Source organism: Neomonachus schauinslandi, chromosome 15, assembly GCF_002201575.2.
Source record: "Neomonachus schauinslandi chromosome 15, ASM220157v2, whole genome shotgun sequence".
Classification (NCBI taxonomy): domain Eukaryota; kingdom Metazoa; phylum Chordata; class Mammalia; order Carnivora; family Phocidae; genus Neomonachus; species Neomonachus schauinslandi.
In genome coordinates, this window is record NC_058417.1 from 33,235,633 (window position 1) to 33,258,454 (window position 22,822).

General features: G+C 44.7%; 1 protein-coding gene across 1 annotated transcript in view; it reads left to right on the forward strand.

Moving 5' to 3' along the window:
- Positions 1 to 2,442: 2,442 nt before the first annotated feature.
- Positions 2,443 to 22,822, forward strand: part of CA10 (carbonic anhydrase 10) — a 537,563-nt gene continuing 517,183 nt past the window's right edge. The window contains exons 1-2 of the mRNA XM_021703952.1: positions 2,443 to 2,791; positions 3,693 to 4,321. Of these exons, the coding sequence (XP_021559627.1) occupies positions 4,261 to 4,321 (61 nt within the window). The 5' untranslated portion in view covers positions 2,443 to 2,791; positions 3,693 to 4,260. The remainder of the gene's footprint in view (positions 2,792 to 3,692; positions 4,322 to 22,822) is intronic.

Consider the following 22,822-nt stretch of genomic DNA (forward strand, 5'->3'; position numbering starts at 1 on the left):
TTTCTTTCTTTCTTTCTTTCTTTCTTTCTTTCTTTCTTTCTTTCTTTCTTTCTTTCTTTCTTTTTTTAAAGATTTTATCCATTTATTTGACAGAGAGACAGTAAGAGAGGGAACACAAGCAGGCGGAATGGGAGAGGGAGGGAGAAGCAGGCTTCCCGCTGAGCAGGGAGCCCGATGTGGGACTCGATCCCAGGACTCTGGGATCATGACCTGAGCCGAAGGCAGACACTTAACCACTGAGCCACCCAGCCACCCCAACATGGAGCTTTTCTTAAAAACCATACAGGTTAAGCCTAGCAATGACTCAAGAAAATTTTTTTTTCTTCTAGAAAATGAGAATATTGAAACTAAATGTTGAGGAACTGTTGTGTTCAGTGCTGTCTTCCAAGTGCAGAGAACAGAACTGGCAGTTAGCAGGCTTTCAGATTCTTTCATTAGAAATGCCTTTGATTATCCCTAATTCCCAGTGATCTTGTCTTTCTCTCAATTCGACAGCAGTTAAGTTTTAAACCGCGTAAGATAAAATTACATTCCACCCTGCCTTTGTTTAAGGACTTCTGCTTTACCTAAATGGACTTCGGCCTTACCTAAATACAAAATAACCTTCCCGAGATTATACTTTTCATTTTGCAGAGCATGAAGGGATATGGTGTGGAATGTCCTCTGAGTTTGAAATGCCTGGCTCTCATCTCTACACTATCAGTTAATAACTATAACACCTAGGGCAAATATCTAGTCTGGGGCTCTGTTTCATCATCTGTAAAATGGAAGTAATATTTCTCTCATACAGACATAATGATAATTAGGATAATTCACATAAGGTATTTGGCAGTGCATGACATATAGCAAAAAATTGATGCATGCCACTATTTTTGCTTAAATACTATCATACGGATTTTTTTTTTTTTACCGGAAGGACTTGGTGGCAGTGAAGAGACTAAATATTCCTTGACAGTGCAGAAGGTCAGTGCACAAGTTGAAGAGGGGAAAATTAAGTATTATTTTACTGGCGTTGGCTCTTAAGGCAAAATGCAGAAGAAAATATGGTCTGTAAGCATTTTGAAAGAAAGGATTATGGATTTTTCAATTACAAAACTCCAGCATCTTGCCACAGTGCTTGCCACATACAGGTGCTCGCTTAATGTATGCATAATTCATTAATAAATAAATGGGTCTTGGTATAAAAATCCAGGCATCCTGCTTCTGCTTCCAGACAGAGCTCTCCTGCTGGCAGCAAATTCCACTCCCAAGTGCAGAAGGTCAGTCACTGTCCATGTTTACAAACCCTGGCTAGGGTGGGATTGCTTCATCTTTAGCAAACTGCTTTCTTTTCTTTCCCTTCAAAAATCCCTTTTGCGCGGTCGACTTTCAAGGCACGGAGACAAACATCCCCCATATATTTCCCAAATGGGCTAATTCTCACTATCTTAGATTCTTTAAATGTTCTGAGGTCTCAAATACTTCCCTGCTGAGAGCCTCGAAAACTCCCTTCCTAAGAATCTTGGACTTTCTTCACCTGGGCCTAAATTTGTTTCATGTGCAGACCACCTGGAGTCCTTGGCCACACCTCCTTGTTAAAGCAAGTCTTCCAGGTGGTTCTTCTTCCCAATCCCCAGAGGCATCAGGACTACGCAGCTCCCCACGCCGGCGCAACCCAGGATGCTCAGGCTGTTCGGCTCCGTTCCCTCCCACCTCCACCCCCGTCACGCTGCAAAAAGACCCGCCAGACTCCTGGGCATTTGGAGTCAGTTCAAGAATCCTGGGAGCGCCGCAGTGTTACTCCTTTGGCTCCGCACCTGCCCCACCAGATGCCACACAGCCTGGAAGCCTCACTAAATTGTGTGCGGATGAACGGTGCCCTCTTTCCTTCTCCCTCTCCCCTTATCCACCCTTTCTGCGGTTATTGGACCGAGACTCACACAGAAATGGATTCTAAACACCAAAAAAAAAAAAAAAAGTGTAAAAAATCCCCTGCGGGTTACGTGTGTGTTTGTGTTTGTTGTGTGTGTCCATCCGCGCTTGTGCAAAATCTCCAAACGTCACAGTTTGCAATCCGGACAAGCGCGTCGAGAAATCCGAGATCTTTTCAGGGATTCCCCTCCCTTGCCCTCCTCTTCTTCAGCGCTCCCAAAGAGGTAGGTCTGGGGCTTTTTCAAAACGCTGCTGCGGCGACGGAGACAATGCAAATGTGCTACGATTTGTCTTTTCTTCTCTCGCTCCCAGCCCTCTTCTCGGGCGAACAGTCCCGAGCGCAGGGTTTCCTGCCTGTTCCCCCGCATCTGCATTCCAAGCGGCTGCCCGGGTGCTCGTCCTTCCCCGGGTCGCGGCGAGCCGTTCTGCGCACCCGCGGCCTCCGGCCTGGGCCTCGGCCTGGGCCACGGCGGTGGGTGGTGCTCACGCCGCCCCCACCTTCCCCCGGGGCCTCGGAGAGCCGCGCGCTGGGCGTGTGCGCGCGCGCGGATTTGGTGGGGGAATCTCCTTCGGTGGAAGCTGCTGAGTGTCGCTGGCAGAGAGTATTCTGGAGCCCAGCAAAAGCCTCCAAAGCACTTGAGCTTCCCGAAAGAAAAACAGAATAAAAGACCGAAAAGAAGGGAAGCCCGCTCTCGTACCCGGGTTTCCAATAGTCTCGGATCCGCCCGGAGCTGAGCAGAGGCGCAGTTGGCGGCGGCCCCTGCTCGCGCCCGGACTTGGAAAGACGGTTTTTTCCCCCGCTTCGGGGAGGAGGGAGGTGAGGGACTCGCGGGCGAGAGTTGCACCTGGTCTAGGTGCGTTCAGAGAGGAGAACTCTGGGGTAAGTAGTGTTCTGGCACTGGAGCGGAAAGGGGGAAGGAGGAGGGGGGCAGGAAAGGGACGAGAGGGAGAGGGCAGGGAATGAATTATGCAAAAAAAAAAAAAAATGTCCACTATTCCGCAGCAGAGGGAGAGCGCATCACAGCGCCCCGGCTGAGTCCCGCCCGGGTCTCCCGCGCCCGAGCGGCTGGCGCGAAGTTCTTTCCAATCTTTCCGAGGAGATGAGAAACTCCCCAATCCTGCAGGGCGACCTAGCGGCCGGGGCCCAAGAGCCTCCGCGCTGGCCCGCAGCTCCGACGCCCAGTCCTCGCCTCCTCCTTCTGGCCACGCTAAGCCTCGGCTCCCCAGCCCGGCCTCTTGCCTCCGCCCCCGGGCGCGGGGCGGCTGGGCTGCCGCGGAGGCTGGCGGCGGCGGCGGCGGCGGCGGGGGACGCTCACCTGGCCGGGCCGCCCCCTCCTCCTCCTCCTCCTCCCGCCCCCACCTGCCCTCCTCCTCCCCTCCGAATCGGGCAGCGTCGGGCTCGGTAGGCGAGGAAATAACGACCCCTGCAGTTGCATTGCGGAAAATCGCGGCGGCGGCGGCGCTAGTTGCGGGCGATGGAAGCGAGGCAACTGGGGGTTCCCAGGAGCCCAGGAAAATAGCAGAGGAAGGGGAAGCGCGCGCACGACGTGGGGAGCCCGCGGGCCCCCGACGCGCCCGGGTCCCAGGCTCCCCGCCTTCGGCGCTCGGCGCCCTGGACGCGCCGCCCGAGCCGGGCTCGGAGGCGGCGGGCTGAGCGCGGGCTTGGGGAGCAGGGAGGGTCGGCGGAGGCTGCCGGCGGTTTCGGGCAATAATTCCTGCCTCTCTTTCTCTGTCTCCCCTGTCTGCGGTGTCGTCTCCTCCCCCCGCCCCCCCAGAAGCAGGAGGAGAGCGGCCCCGGAGCGCGGCAGCCAGCCTCTGACCATGCCCCGGTGAGGGGGGCGGACTTCGAGGGCAACTTGTCGCGGACTACCTGGGCTTAGCCAGCGAGCTGCGAGCGCCGGGGGCCCGGAACTGTGCGGCGCGGCCCGGCGGGGGGCTATCGTCTATGTCTTCTTGGGGCGCCAGGCGGATCGGGGTCTCGTTTTTGCAGGAAGAACCCGGCGCTGGTGGCTTCAGGTGGCTGCCGCCACCGCGGCTAGTGCTGTTTCCGCCTCTCGTGCGAGGAGCGGAGACCGGCGATCGGGGAGACCTCCGGGGCAGCGAGGCATCGGACATGTGTCAGCACATCTGGGGCGCACATCCGTCGAGCCCGAGGGGAGATTTGCCGGAACAATTCAAACTGCGATATTGATCTTGGGGGTGACTGTCCCTGGCCGGCTGTCGGGTGGGAGTGCGAGTGTGCGCTCGCTCGCAAGTGTGTGCGTGTTTGTATGTGTGTGTGCCGTGTCGGGCTCCCCCCTTCCCCCCCGTTTTCCCGTCGAGTGATGCACTTGGAATGAGAATCAGAGGATGGAAATAGTCTGGGAGGTGCTTTTCCTTCTTCAAGCCAATTTCATCGTCTGCATATCAGGTATGGGGCGCGCTGGAGTCACTGGCGGTTTGGGTTACGTTGTGCTGTTTGGAATGTATGGGGTTCTATTGTGTGTAGACTGTCAAGTAGCCTCGCGGGGTAGGAGGGGCAGGGGGTGGTGGCAGAGACCCTTGCAGTTCTTTGGGTTTGCTGCCTTCAGATTAAAAACCTTCTAAGCCCAAGGGTGTGAGTGTGTGTGTGTGTGCGCGCGCGTGTCTGTATGCGCGCGCCCGCGCGACTGTGTCTGTGTGTCTGTTTGTGTGTGGTATGGTTAGTATCTGTATGGAGTCCTGAAACATAGAAGGGGTGAGGGATAAGAAAGAAAAGGCTGATGGGTGTTGATTTTCAACTGCTTTCCTGGATGAGAACTCTGGCCCCGAAATCTGAGCCTTGGCAACCCCCACCCCCATCCCCTGGCTTTCAAAGTTCCCAAACTCGGTGGTTCCTGGCTGGCAAAATGGACGCAGAGCCCTGCCCTGGTATCTAGGCACATTCAAGAGACTGCGGGAGGATGCGGGACTAGAGAGTGCCACCAGCAGGGACCAGGGATGGGGAGGTCCTCCATGCCTTCCCCAAGCACATCAGGACTGGTCATGATGGTCTGAAACATGCTAGCACGCCCTGCTCCACATCAAGTAAAGGCAAAATTCACCTGCAACAACACTACCATAAATACCACTCTAGATTGTAGGCTCTCCTATTCCCAGCGGCCGGGACGTGCTAGGTCAGACTCACTGACCTCAGACTACTTGAGCCAGTCTGTAGCTTCAGGAGTGATGAGGTGAATGGGGTAGGGCTTGTGCCTGCCTGCGCCTGTGTGTCTGTGTGTTGGAGGGCATTCTGATTTCCAAGCAGCGTCTTTGTTGGTGCAGGGAGTTGGTGGTGTGGAGGGGAGCCATGAGAAAAAGCCCCAGGATCAGCAGTATTCCCCAGCTCAGTTCAGTGCCACCTCCCACTGACGGTGTCTCCCCCATTTCCCCTCCCACCTGTCTAATATTAAAGTGGCTAGGGTAGGACCCATTTGCAGGGCTCCCCTCTGCCTGCATTCCCTCTGCAGAATTGGGGACTCAGCCAACTTCCCATAAAGTCACCAGAAGAGGACAGCAGGAACCTTTCCCCTGGGAGCAGACACATAGGAGCAGGATTCAGGTGGAGGGCCCTGTTTCTTGCATCTTCCTTCAGCCCAGCTAGTCCCCACCCCCTAAGCCAGACCTGGCTCTGGATGTTAAAAATCCTTGTCTGTGCTTACTTTCTCCTTTTAGGCCGGGAATGGGGGAATCTTGTATTCAAAATCATTCTGTTTGGGGCTTGCCCACCCAACAAAGAATTTTGCCTCTGTAATACTTTAGAGATAGGTTGTATGCTTGGCAGACAATAAGAAGTGCCCTGCGACCACCCCAAATCCTCTAGTGGGACCTGTTTTACCCTATCCTGCATCTAAGAGGAAAAATTCCCAGGTGACTTATAAGGGTTGATAACAGTCATATGACCAGGGGTGGCCTGGGTAGCATCTTACAAGAGCACATTTTATATCTTTCTCTTCTACATCTCTGTATCAAACTCTCTCTAGTTCCATAATATTTCACAGGTTAGAAAATAGTCTTCCCCTACCTGTCTCCACCATCATAAGTAATTCACAAAGCAGCCAAGCCAGCTGAGTCCATTTAAGATTAACAAAGGGTTAACATTCACTGAAGCTCTGGATCCCCCAAACTCCCTTATCCCCAGCCCCTACCCTGCACTTGGCCAGGCCATCACAGGGGAACCATCTGAGAATGGGTTTGTTCTGGGCCTCCAAAAGAGGCCTTAGTGGGCTCCTTATCATAGCTCTACTTGATTTGGTGTATCAGTAACTAAATTCTATAAACACAAGTATTAGGAGGGGGTTATTTCCAACCAAGAAGAGGTGCTATGGAGTATGTGGCCTTTCACATGTATTTACTAAATAATCATCATTGCTATGTAATGAGAGGATAAAAGTGTAAGCAAAATTGCTAGCTATTAGCTAAACACAGAAAACTAGGTTAGCATTCCAAATGCCTAGTTAGGCTCTGCATTAATTTGCACTTTATGAAGACATTTAGGCAGAGTTGCAACATTAGGTACTCTACATTTACACATCCATGAACTTAATTTTCAAAAGACTGTTCTTTCTCCACAGCCAAGGTGGCCTCCCTCCCAAAACAACTACCCATTGAGTGATATCCATGTACTAATTCTGATTAATAATATAATTATTACTCACAGTTGCCACAATTTGGGGGACTTTTTTCTCCCATCTAGCAGCCTTAAGAGGTAGAGTTATGCAGTGCACTAAGGTTGAATAATTGTGGCTCAGGGAGAGTTTAGTGGGTCTTTCATTTCTGTTTCCATGATTTGCAGTTTTAATTTACTCACGACTGAGCTTTACCAAAAGGAACATAACCCTGTGATCATAGAACCTACTAAATCTTAAATTAAAAAAAATTAAAAAACAAAGCACCTCTCTTCCATCTTGGGATGAATTACCCTACCCAGTAAATGGGTACTAATTCTTCCTGAGTTACCAGGCCTCAGTGATTGATGCATTGGTGGGCTTGGCTTCATTACTAGAAAAGGTCAGCAAAAGTCTGCAGTGTAAACATTTTGCAGAAGGAAAATTTTGGTGGTAGATCTGGCCTCTAGGGACTGAATTTCACTCGGTAACATTGGCTTTCGGAAACACTGTGGTGCTTTGTAGCTTAGTGTTTTGTTAAACAAAGATTCCCACCCTTACCCCTCCCCATTCTGCAAATTGAGTGTACCCAAAGCGTTTTCTCCCTGGGTCTGTGTGGATATGTTTCTTAAAATACAGAGCCCTGGGCTTGGTATGTTTGATGGCGCGGCACTAATCATTTGGTCGTGATGAAGCTGTCAGCGAAGGGGACTGGGGGTCTGCTTGACCAGACTTAGCCAACTGCTGGGGATGCAGCGTGTGTATCTTCCATTTGCAAGATCATATCCATTTTGGCTACTTAGGCCAGCACAGCTGGGCTTAAGAGGGAATGCCATGATCTGGGAGTTCTGTCCACATCAGACTCAGATGTCATTTTGCCAAAAGTGTAAGGCAGCCAAGATCTGTGAAGAGGAGAGAAGGAGAGAGAGAGAAGGAAAGAGAGAGAGAGAGAAGGAGAACCAGGATGATTTTTTCCAGTGTTAGAGCACCATTCCATTCTTACAAAAGCAGCTCAGATCAGCGAGAATGAATGCTTAGCAGCACCAGGACAGAATTTCCTGGCCCAAAGACAGCTGTCTGATTTCATTTCCACAACACATCCTACTTGCCTCTATGTAACTTTACTTCTTTGTCAGGTTATTCATAATAATAACAGCAATAGCAATGAAAATGATGTGGTGCTTTCATATATATTACATAACATTGCACATATTTTAACTCCTCTCTTCTTAGAGTCTGTAGGGTAATTTTATAGATGAGGCAGCCGAAGCCCACAGTGGTTCAGCATGCAGGATTCACATCCAGGTCTAACTGCATCAGAATTCAGTATAGCACTTCTTTTTTGGTTCAGGATTTCTTTTAAATGTTTTTATTAAGTACTTTTTATTGGGATGTCTCTGGATTGAAAGAATGAGTGACGTTAAATGGATGCGAGTCTTCTTTTGGAAGTGGAAGTTTGGGGTGATTGCAGTTCAGTACTAGACATAAGGTAGCATTTGAGTTGTATATGACTGTCAGGCAAACAGTTGAGACCATTACCCAGGTTGGCCGCCAGCACCTTGTGATCATCAATCCCTGTAAGCAAGGAATATTTCATACATTCTTTTCCTAATTGGAAAATTAAAATGGTTTCACTTCAGTGTCTTTACAGGTAGAGAGGGGATAATAGTACATACCCCACACCTCTGTTACATGGATTAAATGAGATAATGCGTTCATTGATTTTTCACTTGGCACAATATCTGAGGCCTAGAAAGCTTGCAATAACATAATTTTTTTTCCTACAAATCAGGCACTGCACAGATTTGTGAGGCTGTGACAGAACAGAGCCTTTACCTTCCTCACTTTCAACTTGTTTAAAAGCAAAAAGAAAATCATGAGCAAACGCGTTTTATGACATTGAGCGTTTTCCTTCTACTTTCAAGGAGGCCTTGGCTTAACAACTTTGAACTGTCTCTTAATTTTCTTTCTCATATAAATGAAACTGGTAGCATTGGGCTTTGGTGCCTATTATGAGTAAAACCCACTTTATCTCTGTGAGCCCAGTACTGAGCTGAGGCTTGGAAAGTTTAATAAATCACCTGGGAACATGATAGTACTTATTACCCAGGGGAGCAACACAATTTTCCTCTTTCTGTTGTAAATTACAACTCTGTATAAACCCAGCTTTAAAGTGCTTCCAAGATGGCAAACTACATATGCTGTCAATATGACTTAAAAGAGAACATTCCATTAAATACAAAAAGAGCCCCCACCCCCACAAAGACCACTTATCTGATGATCTCATAGGTTTCTTTAAATCCAATGCTGTGTGATGTCATATAGCCCAGTCACTGACAGATCCCATCATCAGAGATGGGACTTTCTTGTCCGTGAGACAAGAGTCTTTCTGAGTAATATAAAACCCCTGGGGGAAAGAGAGATGTCAAGGTGGAGAATCATTTTCTTGTGTGGGGAGGAAAGGGGGTTGGATTGCCATCCTAGGCCATCAGTACCTAACACCTCAACCTTTCACCTTGATTAAGCATTCCATCTTTGGGCCTGGGGTTTAGGTCAGGAAGAGATCCAGGCACCATAAATAAGTATGGCGGTGAGCCTTCGTAGAAAGAGTATGGAAGTTAGAAGAACCACCCTGCAGTCATACTCTTCCTTAATTACCTCTTTGGGTGATTCTTTTAGCCACTTAGAGTCTCAGTTTTCTCCTCTGTAAAATGAAAATGATAACTTCTCTGCCTGGTCCAGAGGATTGTTGAGGGAACAACAGAGGGTGATCCTGAATGTTCTTTGTGTTGCACAAACGTAAAGCATCTGTGTCTTTACTATACTATGGAATAGTTATGAAAGCAAAGTTGAGATACATACACATAATATAGAGTGATGTAAAATAATATGAATAATGAATGCTTAATTGTTAAGACATGACAGCAAAGTTGTACTGCACAAAAGGTATAGTAATATGAAATAATAAGAATAATGTCTTATTATTTCATAAAGGATATATATGCTGCAGAAGAGAGAAGTCCAGACATGAAGGAAAAGGAGGATATTGGATAGATGTTGGAGGCTTGGAAAGAAGAGATGGAGGGACTACATCATCCAAAGGAGAGGAATAGGAATGAGTGATATACAAGGAAGACAGTCCCAATTGGAATAAAAGGTTCACTTTAGGATACTGGAAAGTTGGGATGAGCCCATATTGGGAGCTGTTGAATTGAGAAAATATGGAGTGTCTTCAGATATTTAATTTCTTGGTGATTATTATTATTATTTTTTATTATGGATCTTTGCCTGCATTCAGTGGACTGAACTTTGTTAAAATTTTTTGAAATCCTAACATTTCTTTGGGTTTTAAATTTGTGTTGCAAGTTTCAAGCTACTGCTGTCCTTTGCATAGTTTGTAGGCTATTTGGGATTGTAGATGGTTGAGTTTTGGGGACACTCAGCTTTCTCATCTGTAAAATGGAGATGATACTTACTTCCCAAGGGTGTTGATCCTACAGGGTAATTGTAAGGAGCAGAACAATATTTGTAAAATGCTAACATGGTGTCTGGAATACATTTACCATGGGCCACATTACCCATATCATATGAGAGTAAGCATGGGCTTTGGAACCAAGATAGGCCTATACATAATATTCCTCCCTTTGGTATTTTTCCCTTTGTGTGGTCTTAGAGAAGTTCTTTAACTTCTCTGAGGCTCTGCAAAATCTGTAAAATGAGGGTTGGAGAAAATATACGTAAGATCCTGCCATGGCGCTTGACATGTAGTAGTCTCTCAGTGAATGAGAGCTAACCCCATAAAATCATTCTCATCATTGTCATCAGTAACTATCCTTGTTATTGACACTTTGGACCTGTTCTTGTAAATTCTACTGAATCATTCAGTCATTTCTTCAGTGTTCAACAAAACAGCGTTGCCGGCGAACTATGTGTCAGGCATAGAAATCACAAAAATGAAAAACACCTGATTCTTGGTATTTCCAAGATGGAACATTTCGGGGGATAGAGGTGTGCACAAAGTGCTATGGGAGTGTGAAGAAGCCTGTTGGTGGATACAAGTGGGGAAGGGAGGGGGATCTGGGTGGCTCAGTCGGTGAAGTCTCTGCCTTCGGCTCAGGTCATGATCCCGGGGCCCTGGGATAGAGTCCCACATCAGGCTCCTTGCTGAGCGGGGAGTCTGCTCTTCCCTCTGCCTGCCACTCCCCCTGCTTGTATGCATGCATGCTCTCTTTCTCTGACAAAAAAATAAAATCTGAAAAAAAAAGTGGGGAAGGTATAGGATTCATAGAGGAGGAAACATTTGAATGAGGTTGGAAGAATATCAGATTTCAAAACAACAGGAAAAAAAAAGGACATAGCACGAGGCAAGAATAGTAGGTTGATAGACAAGAAGGAATGAAAAGAAACAAGGATCGGAAGTGTGGTGAACTGGGCATGTGGAGTGGGTAGGCTGGAATAAATAATGACTGGAGACAAGAGTGGAAGAATAACCTGGGGCCAGTGAGCAGGGGCTTGTTAGCCAAGACAAGAAGTTTAGGCTTTTTCTTTTAGTTATGAGGAGCTAAGGTGGAGGTAAGGAAAAATGACATTATAAAAAAAAAAGGTTTATGTGCAATTCTTTTTAAACTTTGATTGCAATAAGCAATAACTTAGAAACCCAATTCCTTGTCTTGTCAGCCTTTATTCTTGCTCACAAAACCCATTTTAAAAATACTGGTCTAGGGCGCCTGGGTGGCTCAGTTGGTTAAGTGACTGCCTTCGGCTCAGGTCATGATCCTGGAGTCCCTGGATCGAGTTCCGCATCGGGCTCCCTGCTCGGCAGGGAGTCTGCTTCTCCCTCTGACCCTCCTCCCTCTCATGCTCTCTGTCTCTCATTCTCTCTCTCTCAAATAAATAAATAAAATCTTTTAAAAAAATTAAAAAAAAAATACTGGTCTAATAGATCAATTAGGCCATTATGGGACATTCTGAGTGACAGACCTTAAAAAAAAAAAGGAAGGCAGTTGTCCTATCTGTTATGGACCTAATTTACCCTCATCTTTGAGATTTGGTATTTTCATGTGAAGCAAATGCAAATGTCTGCAATTTTATACTTGAATAACAATAACATTATTAGTACCGTCTTTAACGTTAGACGAAGGCTAAGGGAAGTGAACTGATCCGTGCCCGCTTTTGTGCCGTGTGGATTGTGCGCCCCCAATAGATGCACTAGTCGACAAACAGATGCTTGAAGCATTGCAAAGCATTTTGCAGCAGTTCTGCCTTATTCTGCCCTGTACTCGTCTTTCCAATCGACTCCGTGCTCGCTTGGGAGAGTATACTCATGGCCCACTAAATTATATACCCATTTTACCCTCTCGAAGGTCCAGTTACTGTAGATCAAGTATAGAGACCTAAAATGAAATGTCTTCCCTTGTCCACTTAATCATTTAGCATTTATGGAGGGGGCACTATATGTAAGGTACTGGGGATCCAACAGGAATGAGTCAGACCCGGACCTTTCCCTCCAGCAATTCACAATCTAGTAAGAGACCAATTTAAAAAATATTAGTAGCGACAGCAGAATCTGCTAAGTATTGAGAAGGGACGTCTGACTCATTCTGGAGGTGGGAGGGAGGGAGGAAAGTAGTGTTATAGGATGCTTGGGCTGAGTCTTTGAAAGATGGAGGATTTTTGCTGATGGACCAGGAGGAGTGTGATGGGGGAAGGGCGACCACAGGAAAGCGCATTTGCAAAGGCAGAGCCATGAGATGAGACACACGATGAATTCAGGGTGCTGTCAAGAGGGCAGTATGGCAACCACTAGAGAGTGGGGTGCGATGGATGAGGTTGAGATCGAGGAGGTTGGGGAGATAGGATTCCAATAACAGTAACACCTTGCGTATAAAAATTGTCAGTAGAAACCACCCTTGCGCCTCCCTGTGCAGGGAAAGCATCCTTTAAAGGCCCAAGAAGTAGCTCTGGCTTACGTCTTTCTCTTCATTGGGAGCCGATGAGTCCGGGTTAAAGCTTTGGGCTCGGGTCCAGCTATGCTGCATTTGGCCCAGATCACTGGTGATTTTCCAGTGTCCCCTCTAGTGCTGTGGCTTCCCAGAACTTTTGAAATAACCCCGATACACATTACAGAATTTATCTTCTTACTTAGTTTGTCCCCATGTATTTGGACCCCAGGAAAAAGCCAGAACCCCACCGGCTGAGCCTGGAGTTGGCAGTATGCCAATTATCTTCTCTTTGATAATTGAGTCTTTCCTATAACTTTTTTGCAATTTTTGTCTTCTGTAACCCTAAACAAAACTTTAGAGGGTTTCCATCACGCAGGGGCCGGGGTGGAGAGCTGTGAGTGGTAAGAAATGGTCCGGGATTGCCTTTATAACAAAGCCATAATCGCTGTTTGTTAGCAAGTTTGGTCTGGTAATGGGGTAGCCAGTGTTTGGGTTTGATTACATTTGCATTAAGGTACCATCAGGATGGCAGCAGAGCGATTGTCAGCGGCTGTGAAGGAGACAGCCTACAAATGCCTTTTCCTCCTCATCTGGGAGAGGTGTGACCTTTTGTCACAGAAAACGCAGAATTAATCTTTAACTTGGTCCAATACTTCATGCCCCATGGCTGAAGGGCCTGGAGGTAGGAAATGAAGCCTGTGACTTTCAGGTGAATTTTCCAGAGCCAAGTCCTGCTGGTTTCACAACACATTTGGCAGCAATGCCAGAATTGGAATAAACACATTTACTGAAGGATATGAGTCAACATATTCCCCTTCCGCTCACTGCCCCCTCTTCCTACCACACACGGCTACCTCTCACCCTCAAGGAGGACCATGTTGATGGCAGCACTTACTGAGTGAGATGGGCCATTCTTCCTCTGTGAGGTTGGAATAATAATAAATACCTCATGGGATTCTTGAACAACTAAAGTGACATATCTATGGAAGGGCTCTGCCCCCCACCCCTACTGTTTAATGTGTCAGTTCGTTCGTTCATCAAATGCTAATGAATGCCGCCTCTGAGGGAGGCTCTGGACCAGGCGATGTGCCAAGCAACGCAGCCATGATCTTTGCCCTTGTAGCATGTATAGTAGGTGATACATAAATGCGGTGGGTTTTTTTTTTTTCCCCATTGCTCTACCCAGTACTTTGCATTTAGTAGACGCTCAATAAGGAATGACTGAATTAGCACATAAATGAATAACAAAGACTGATTTAGAATGGCTTTCTTGCTTTCATGGGAGAATGGGAGACAAGATCTGAGGCCAGGAGGGAGGAGAGATAGAGAAGATCTCTGCTAGCTGCCCTTTCCCGTCCCCTTCTACAGCATGAGGTTCTTTGATCAGGCAGAGAGTCAGAGAGGACGGGAACCTTCCCGGGGAGCAATATGTTCCATAGCTTTCTGTTTCCTTCTCAGACTCCACTCCTATCTGCATTTGACAAACCCACTGTTAGTTGGGGCACTTGTAGTTGTTTAAAATGTATTTTGGCTCCTTTGTGTTCGGTGATTCCATGCTGTTAGACCTGCCCCAGGAGGGCTAAGGATCAGTGGATGTGTTGTTGTCCCTTTCTCTGTGTCCTCTCATTCCTGTTAAAGGACATTGCTTAGGATAGGGCATTTTCTTGTTGGATTCTAGTTCGGGAGAAGCCGGCACTTGAGAAAGTTCACTGCCCAATAGCATTGCACTAGAGTGCTTTAGGAAAAAAGCCCACCCACTCTTCAGTCTGGACTCTGGGTCTTTTTTTTTTTTTTTTTTAAAGATTTTTATTTATTTGAGAGAGAGAGAGCATGCACAAAAAGGGGGAGGAGGGGGAGAGGGAGAAGCAGACTCCCCGCTGAGCAGGGAGCCCAATGTGGGACTCGATCCTGGGATCATGACCTGAGCTGAAGGCAGCTGCTTAACCGACTGAGCCCAGGCTCCCTGGACTCTGGTTCTTAAGGTGTTTTCAGTCTTGTGTCAGAGAACTGACTTCTCCCTCTGGCCTTTGGTAACAGAACTCTGGGGTTGCCCACTACTTCTTACCGGCGGGGAGACTCTGGGGCCTAGAAATTAAAGGAACATTATTAATTTGCTATTCCTGGCTGTGCATTCTGCCTATAATCTTCTAGGTGATCTCCACAGCTGTAGGGAAATGCTCAGTTGGATGGTTTGTTGTTGTTAGTTTGCTTGTTACTTTAATTACAGAAGGAAATCAGGGAAGCTTGCAAAAAAAAAAAAAAAAAGGCCCTTACGTTTAACTTCTCTATAGATATATGGCGATTATACCAACAGTTAGAAAGTGGGGCGTCTGTGAGTAATACATTTCTCTTGTATGGCCCGGGTGTGAATAGGAGTGTCACTGGATGGCTGACTCTTTAGAATCACCGTGATGTTACCGGCTCTAAGTCCCGGCGGCTCAGACCCCTGCAGAATAAAATACAAAGGAGGGAAGTCATTATGTTTTGTGTCTGTAACAAGCTCCATCCCTGTTTCTCCACTGTGGTGAAGAAGTTCTTTTCCGCCTTTCAGCTTGTGTCTTTGAAGTGCTGTGTTGCGGCTAAATGAGACTCCTATGCATTTTAAGTGCATGAGTTGGTGTACACCTCCCTCCCCCTTTTTTTTCCCTCTCCTGCTCTTGGAACTGCTGAGATTGCCGCTTGACTGAGTCAGGTGAAGTCTTGTAATGTGCCCCACCTCAGGGTAAGAGGTGTTGAACAAATTAATGAAGAATTGTATTTATGCATTTGCTGTTCAGGCTGGAGGTATGTTCCAGTGAAATGTTCCTCCTTGGTCAGCGCTCCTTGCAAGTCAGGGGACTTGATATGCGGGTGTTCTCGGCGCCACACACAGGAGTGAGGCTGGAAGTCACTGAGTTCATTTTAATGCTAAATCACAGTATCAAAGGAAATTGAGGAAAACAGATTGATTCCTTATAGACTAGATGCTTATTTACCAAAGTTTGGGGTTGCAACGTTTTCAACCTTAAATCTTTGTTCTTTGTTTGGTTTTTTTTTTAACTTTACATTGAATCTTAAGTATTTTCCCTGTTGCTTCCTAGTTATGTCAGCTCAAGAAATTCTGGACTTTGACGGATAAACAGCGAAAGCGTGGTGACATAACACAGTAGAAGCTTACTTCCTGCTCACATTAATTGCTCATTGGTGTCAAGGCGTTTGTGCACGCGCGCCTGTGTGTGTGTGTGTGTAAGGTATATAAGGGCGTGGTGAGGGGGAGGGATAAAAGGGAAGGAATCTTGTCTCTGTAGTGACTTGGAAGTCTCAAGGCTGATGGAGGCTCTGCTCTCTTCCAGTGTTGTTCTCGGCATCAATATCAGCAGATGGGGAAAAAGCATATGGAGAAGGATCATGGGAGAGCTTTTATAGACCAGGCAGGAAATCTGTGCACATCACTTATGGTCAGTCACATGGCCAGTTCTTATTGCAAAAGAGCTTGGGAATTGTAGGCTAGCCTTGTATTGAGTTGCAGAGGGAAAATGGTGTGATGAACAATTAGTTGGCATCTGCCACCTTAATGCTCATGACTTTCTTTGTAATAGTTCCATATAATTTATTCATCGAAAATACCCTCATTTATATTTATCTTTTTCCCTGTTTTTGAGATCTGTGTTTCTAGTTTTTGCCATTTTTTGGCATATGTTTTTTTGTCTGTAGATATTTCTTTTTTTTTTTTATTAACATACAATGTATTATTTGTTTCAGGGGTACAGGTCTGTGATTCATCAGTCTTACACAATTCACAGGGCTCACCATAGCACATCCCTCCCCAATGTTCTTTTTTTTAAGTTCTTATTTAAATGCCAGTTAGTTAGCATACACTGTTATATTAGTTTCAGGTGTATTATATAGTGATTCAACACTTCCATACATCACCTGGTGCTCATCACAATAAGTGTACTTCTTAATCCCCATCACCTGTTCCACCCATACCCCCCCCACACCCCCCTACCTCCCCTCTGGTAACCATCAGTTTGTTCTCTGTAGTGAAGAGTCTGTTTGCCTATCTCTCTCTCACTTTTTTCCCCTTTGCTCATTTGTTTCTTAGATTCCACATATGAGTGAGATCATATGGTATTTGTCTTTCTCTAACTGACTTATTTCTCTTAGTATAATACTCTTTAGCTCTATCCATGTTGTTGCAAATGGCAAGATTTCATTCTTTTTGGTGGCTGAGTGTGTGTGTGTGTGTGTGTGTGTGTGTATATATATATATATATATATATATCACATCTTCTTTTTCATTCATCAGTCAATGGACATTTGGGCTGTTTCCATAATTTGGCTGTTGGTAGACCATGCTGCTATAAACATCAGGGGGCATGTATCCCTTTGGATTAGTATTCTTGTATTCTTGGGTAATAGTACTGCAATTGCTGGGTCATAGGGCAGTTCCATTTTTAACTTTTTGAGGAACCTTCATACTGTTTTCCAGAGTGGCTGCACGAGTTTGCAGTCCCACCAACGGTGTAAGAGGGGTTCTGTTTTCTCCACATCCTCACCAACACTTGTTGTTTCTTGTGTTTTTTATTTTAGACATTTTGATTGGTGTAAGGTGATATCTTACTGTGGTTTTGATTTGTATTTCCCTGATGATTAGTGATGTTGAGCGTCTTTTCGTATGTCTGTTGGCTGTTTGTATGTCTTCTTCGGGATAATGTGAATTCATGTCTTCTGCCCATTTTTTAATTGGATTATTTGTTTTTTGGGTGTTGAGTTTTATAAGTTCTTTATATATTTTGGATACCAATCAGGTATGTCATTTGCAAATATCTTCTCCCATTCCGTAGGTTGCCTTTTAGTTTGTTGATTATTTCTTTTGCTGTGTAGAAGCGTTTGGTTTTGATGAAGTCCCAATAGTTTATTTTTGCTTTTGTTTCCCTTGCCTCAGGAGACATATCTAGAAGGAAATTTTTATGGCTGATGTCAAAGAGGTATAGATTATTTATTTCTATTGAACTATTTCTTTAAAATTATCCCAGTATTGTCATAACTGGGTAACACAGGATAAAGTTTTTTATGGTTTTGCCATAATACATCCTTAAGTAATGCACAGCCTGTTTATAAGATTCCAGAAGTACACCTGAATTCCTTGAGGAAGTAGACAAGTATGTAGAATAGTGATTAAACTTTCAAAGATCCTTTCAACAGTGGCCCACCCCACAAACTGCTAAACAAAAACCAAATAGCCTTGGTATTTCAAAATGTTACTTTGCTTAATAAGTCAGATCAGAGACAGGAAACCATGGTTAAGAACAAGCAAATCGCTTTCCTAAATCCAGAATTTTGAGACTTCTTAAATATTGTTCTAAGAACACGTTTCTGTAAATTATAGGGAAGAGTCAATCAAGGTGGATGGCAGAAAAGATTAATGGGATGGAAGTTAGAAAACATTAATGTTAGTGTTAGCTTTGCTGCTACCAGCTCTGTGGTCTGGGGGAAATTGTTTTACTGGCCTGGGCCCCAGTTTTTTCCTTTTAAACAGGGATATTGGACTAGGTAATTTCTAGGTCCCTTTCGAACTTGGAAATTTTATCATGTTAAGAAACTTTTACAGAAAGTTATTCAAGTTTGCTGTGATGCTGAACTTTTCCAGTTTTGGTAATGTTGAGAGAGCAAAATTAAATTGCAGGAAGACCTTTCATGACTGTGAGTGGGCAGGGGAGTAACAGGTGACTTCCGAGATAGACAAGTATCAGGTAAGGTGTGGGATGAGAGAATAACCCAAACTGTACTTGTGGAAACATGACCTTGTAGTTCTCTGGTAAGACCCTTGGAAAGAGTCAGGTGGTCATCATTGGCTGCTTCATCAAAGCAAATACTGAAAACCATGTGGTCTATATATTGGATTCTTAGAATTTCGCCTCGTGTTTTGTGACCTTGGGAAGTTACTTAAAATCTCTAATCCTTAGTATCCTCTTTCATAGACTGGAAGTAATAACATCTGTCTTTGGAGTTAAGAGAGACTGAAATTTTAAAACACAGCATAGTGCTTAGCACATAGAATGTACTTGATAAATGGTTCTGTATTGTTATGGCTGAAGCTAAAAGAACAAAAGATGTTGGACAAAATTAGGAAGGAATTTGGCAATATCATGTAAAACATGGGGATTAAATGAGCCAAATCATGTGAAAGTGTTTAGCACAATGCCTGCACATAACATATAATCAGTTGAGGTTGGTTGAACCTGATTCACCAGGGAAAGCTAGGATGTTTGGGGAATATTTTAAAGGTAATAAGAAAGAAGACAATCATGTCTTTTTCATAAAATGATCTTCAGAGGCAATTTACCCTGTCTAGCCCACATTTTTTTAATAATTAAAAATATGTATATTTAATGCCACATTATTTTCATTTTACAACTAGGATTTGGTTTTATCAAGCCCTGTATTATAGGTATATGATCTCATGGAATCCAGTAAATATTTGGCCTTGAGATTGGTGGCATAAACAAAACCCTGAGTCAGCAACTTGCTCATGGTTTTTCCTGCTTGATGCATGAGTAAATGTCTCATTGGCCAGAACAATAAAGAAATGAGGTATTAGGATCTAATCCATTTATGATAGAAGATAAAATATTTGCATGTTCTAAAACATGCAACATCAGTGTTGCTCATTTTTTACTGGAATATGGTTACTCTATTTTCTTCTCATCATTCAGTCTCGCCAGCTTCCCCCACCACTAATTTATGCACATGGTAACCTTAACCATGTTTCTTCAACAAATTTGCAACATGAAATGATAGTTTTGATTTATGTTTTATAGCCACTTGAGAGAATGATTTTTTAAATGATAGTTAAATGCTGAGCTATTCCTGGGATTGCAACATGGTTCCCTTTCAAATATATCTGATCTGAGACTTTCAGCAAAAGGCATAAAAGAAAAACCAACAAGAAATAGGACAGATGACAAATGCTGTATTGATGTTAAGTAAAGACAAACAAATTGTGACCTAAGCATGTTTGTCTCGAGGGAGCCGGCTTGGGAGCTTTTCTGAGTGTTTGGGTTTTTTGCAGGATTCTTTTCCCCCAATCACGTTGATAGAGGCTGGATTACAATTGAGGATGGGGAGATTAATGGCCTGTTGTGGCTAATCCACCAAACCCCTACTCCTGTTTCTCTTAAATTGATTGAATTTAGAGGAGCCAAAGATACACCCACACCAGCTAGCCTGATATTAGAGCCCAATGAATTAATGAAACTTAATAGCTTTAAGTACATGTAAGCAAGAATCATGGAAACTTCACAGAACACAGTCCCCTTTTGCATTAGGAAATTCTTTTATTAATTGCATATTAGACTAGATCCCAATGTGTTGTTTCATAATTTTTTTTTGGAGAACATTTTTACATGATTATATTTTAAGAGCATAACCATAATATAACCCAATTTTAAGTAATTTAGAGAAGAATAGAAAAGGAAACATTACCTGGAATCACATAACCTGAATGCAACTGTTATTAATAGTTTGTTCTCCTCTAGGTCTTTATTTATAAGCGTTTTTAGGTATTTGAAATTTTATTCCACTATTACATTTGAGCAAAAGTCATTTGAGATAAATACATGGTTTATGTGCGTTACAGCAAGTCCCACCTAACATGTAGACAAAACCAACATGAAAAGAATTATGGATGTAGATGGATAGATATGGGATTGATGAAAATCACAATTTTATGCTAAATTAGTGAACTCATATTGGATGAAATTTGAACAGAATTTAAATTTCTAAATCTTTAATTATGAATCTGTTGCTCTTGAAAAAAATAATTAGTAGGGAGATAAAAAGATGAGAAATGTAATCACAGTTTCTAATCTGTAAAATGGGGATAAAAATAGCCACCTCAGTGATTGTTTGGTAAGTGTTACATGGCACATAAAAGTAAAGCACTTAGTATGTTACTGTTGGGCACCTAATAATGGCTTAATAAATGTGACCCATTAAGAACATGATGTTCAAAACATGTAAGATGCAGCCAGCCACATTGTCTTTGTAAAGGAGGTGGATTCTTTGAGTTACCTGCTTTGTAGGGAATATTGTTGTAGAAGTTCAGAAACCTTCATCTCTCCCCCTGACTCTACAAAAAAAGAGCTCACGCTGTGAAAACTGATGCTTCCAAGTTGTCTGTCATACTCCATAAACACCCTTCCAACTTTGCTCCAACTTGCCCACTGTCTATCCTGCGAACACACTTCACACATCCTTACCCTGTGCCTTTGCGTGCTGTGTTTCTCCCCCTGGTTCTCGCCCACCTGAACCATACCCATCTTACAAGTCCAGCTGGGGGGCTCCTTCTCTGTGAAGGCTGTAGTGATCCCTCAAGTTAGAAGGTCTCTCTTGGGGGGCGCCTGGGTGGCTCAGATGGTTAAGCGTCTGCCTTCAGCTCAGGTCATGATCCCAGGGTCCTGGGATCGAGTCCCACATCGGGCTCCTGGCTCGGCGGGGAGTCTGCTTCTCCCTCTCCCTCTGCCTCTCCCACTGCTCATGCTCTCTCTCTCTCTGTATCTCTGTGTCTCAAATGAATAAATAAAAATCTTAAAAAAAAGAAGGTCTCTCTTGGTCCTCTACGCCCCACTGGTTCTTTCTGTCTCCAGTGCTGCTCATCGCTGACCTGTCTTTCTTCCTCTGTCAGATGGCAAACTCAGTGTGGTCAAGAGGCATCTAGTCAACTTGCGTTTTCTGTTCTCACTCCTAGCACAACGTGTGGGTTAGGTGGGTTTTTCTCCCCGATCTGTAGTGATAATTACAAGATTATTTGCAGATATTCCAAATAGTGTTTGTTGATTTAAGTTTTATTACCTCTTCCCACCTAGTCCCTCTTAGAGATACTACCACTTGGGATGGGGCTCAGCAGCCTGTGGGCCAAATCTGGCTTTGCCGCTTCGCATCCTAAACAAAGTTTTCTTGGAACACAGCCATTCTCATTCATTCGTTCGTCTATGGCTGTTTTTATACCACAGCAACAGAGTTGAGGAGCTACAACAGAGACAGTATTGCCTGAAACACCTAGAATATTTACTGTTTGGCCCTTTACAGAAAAAGTTTGCAACCCCTAATGCAAACAATTGATTTTGAATGCTTCCAACAGATAGAATAATAAACACCCAGCCTGGGTAATCCATCTTCTTCAATGAAAGATTAAATATATGAAATATTAAAAAAAAATTTTTTAAGCCTTGAGGCTTTTGAACTAGGGAATTATCTTGACTTTTGTGGGCATCTTGGCAGTCTTGACCACCCCAAGTGGGTTCCTTAAGCACCCACCGCTGTCAGAAACCGAATAAGAACTCTCAGTTGGAGCTGATTTGGATATGTAAAGCTTCCTTTGCTGTCAGAGGAGCTTGGAGTAGCCCTGGCCCAGCCCAGGCAAACATTCGGAGGGGAAGCCGCCCTCCCCTAAGGGATGGTTGGTGCTGGGGATGGCAGCTTGGCGGGGAAGGAGCCAGCTTTCTGAGAGTACGGTTCTGCTGTCAGGTCTTTGAAAAAATAATCCTCCTCTTCAGGGAATGTGAAGGTCAGACCACATTCAGAAATAAGAACATCACCTGGAAAGACAAGCAGTTTTGGGAATGACAACCTGAAAAATCAAACCTTTCCCCCAGATGATTGAGACAGGTCAGACACATCACCTCAGCCCTGATCGGTTTCCGCACTTGGACAGAGCATTTTCTCCCAAATAGCAAGCTGAATGAGTTTTGCTGGGCTCTGGGAGATGGTGGTCGTCCTCCCAGGACAGATGGAGAAATTGAAAGCAAGAAGCAGCGGCTTAGCCTGGCCACAGAGGGAGTAGATTCTGGCAAGGACCCCCGCAGGACTCCCAGGAGCTGGATTCCCAGCCCTCTTAGACACGGCCTTTGCACGGAGAAGCCCCTTAAGCAGATTTCAGAATGCTGCCTGATGGAGAGGCTCTCTTGAACTCTAGAGCAGGGCTTGGCTAGCACAGTGGCCCCCAGACCAAATCTAGCCTGCTGGCTGTTTTTAGAAGGCCAGGAGCTAAGAATGTTTTACATTTTTAAGTGAATTAGAAAAAAGCAAAAGAAGAAGAATATTTCATGATATATGAAAAATATGTAAAACCAAATTTCCATAAATAAAATTGTATTGAAACCCAGCTACGCCGACCCATTCATTTATGTATTATCTATTGTCGATGACTGCTTCTGCATAACAACAGCAGAGCCGAGTAGTTGTATCAGAGCCCATAACCTGCAAAGCCTAAAATATTTACTATCTGGCCCTACACTGAAAAAATCTTGCCAGGCCCTGTTCCAGTGTGCCTGGGATATGATCATTAAAATCAGCTTTCTCAAAGTGTAATATATACAACAT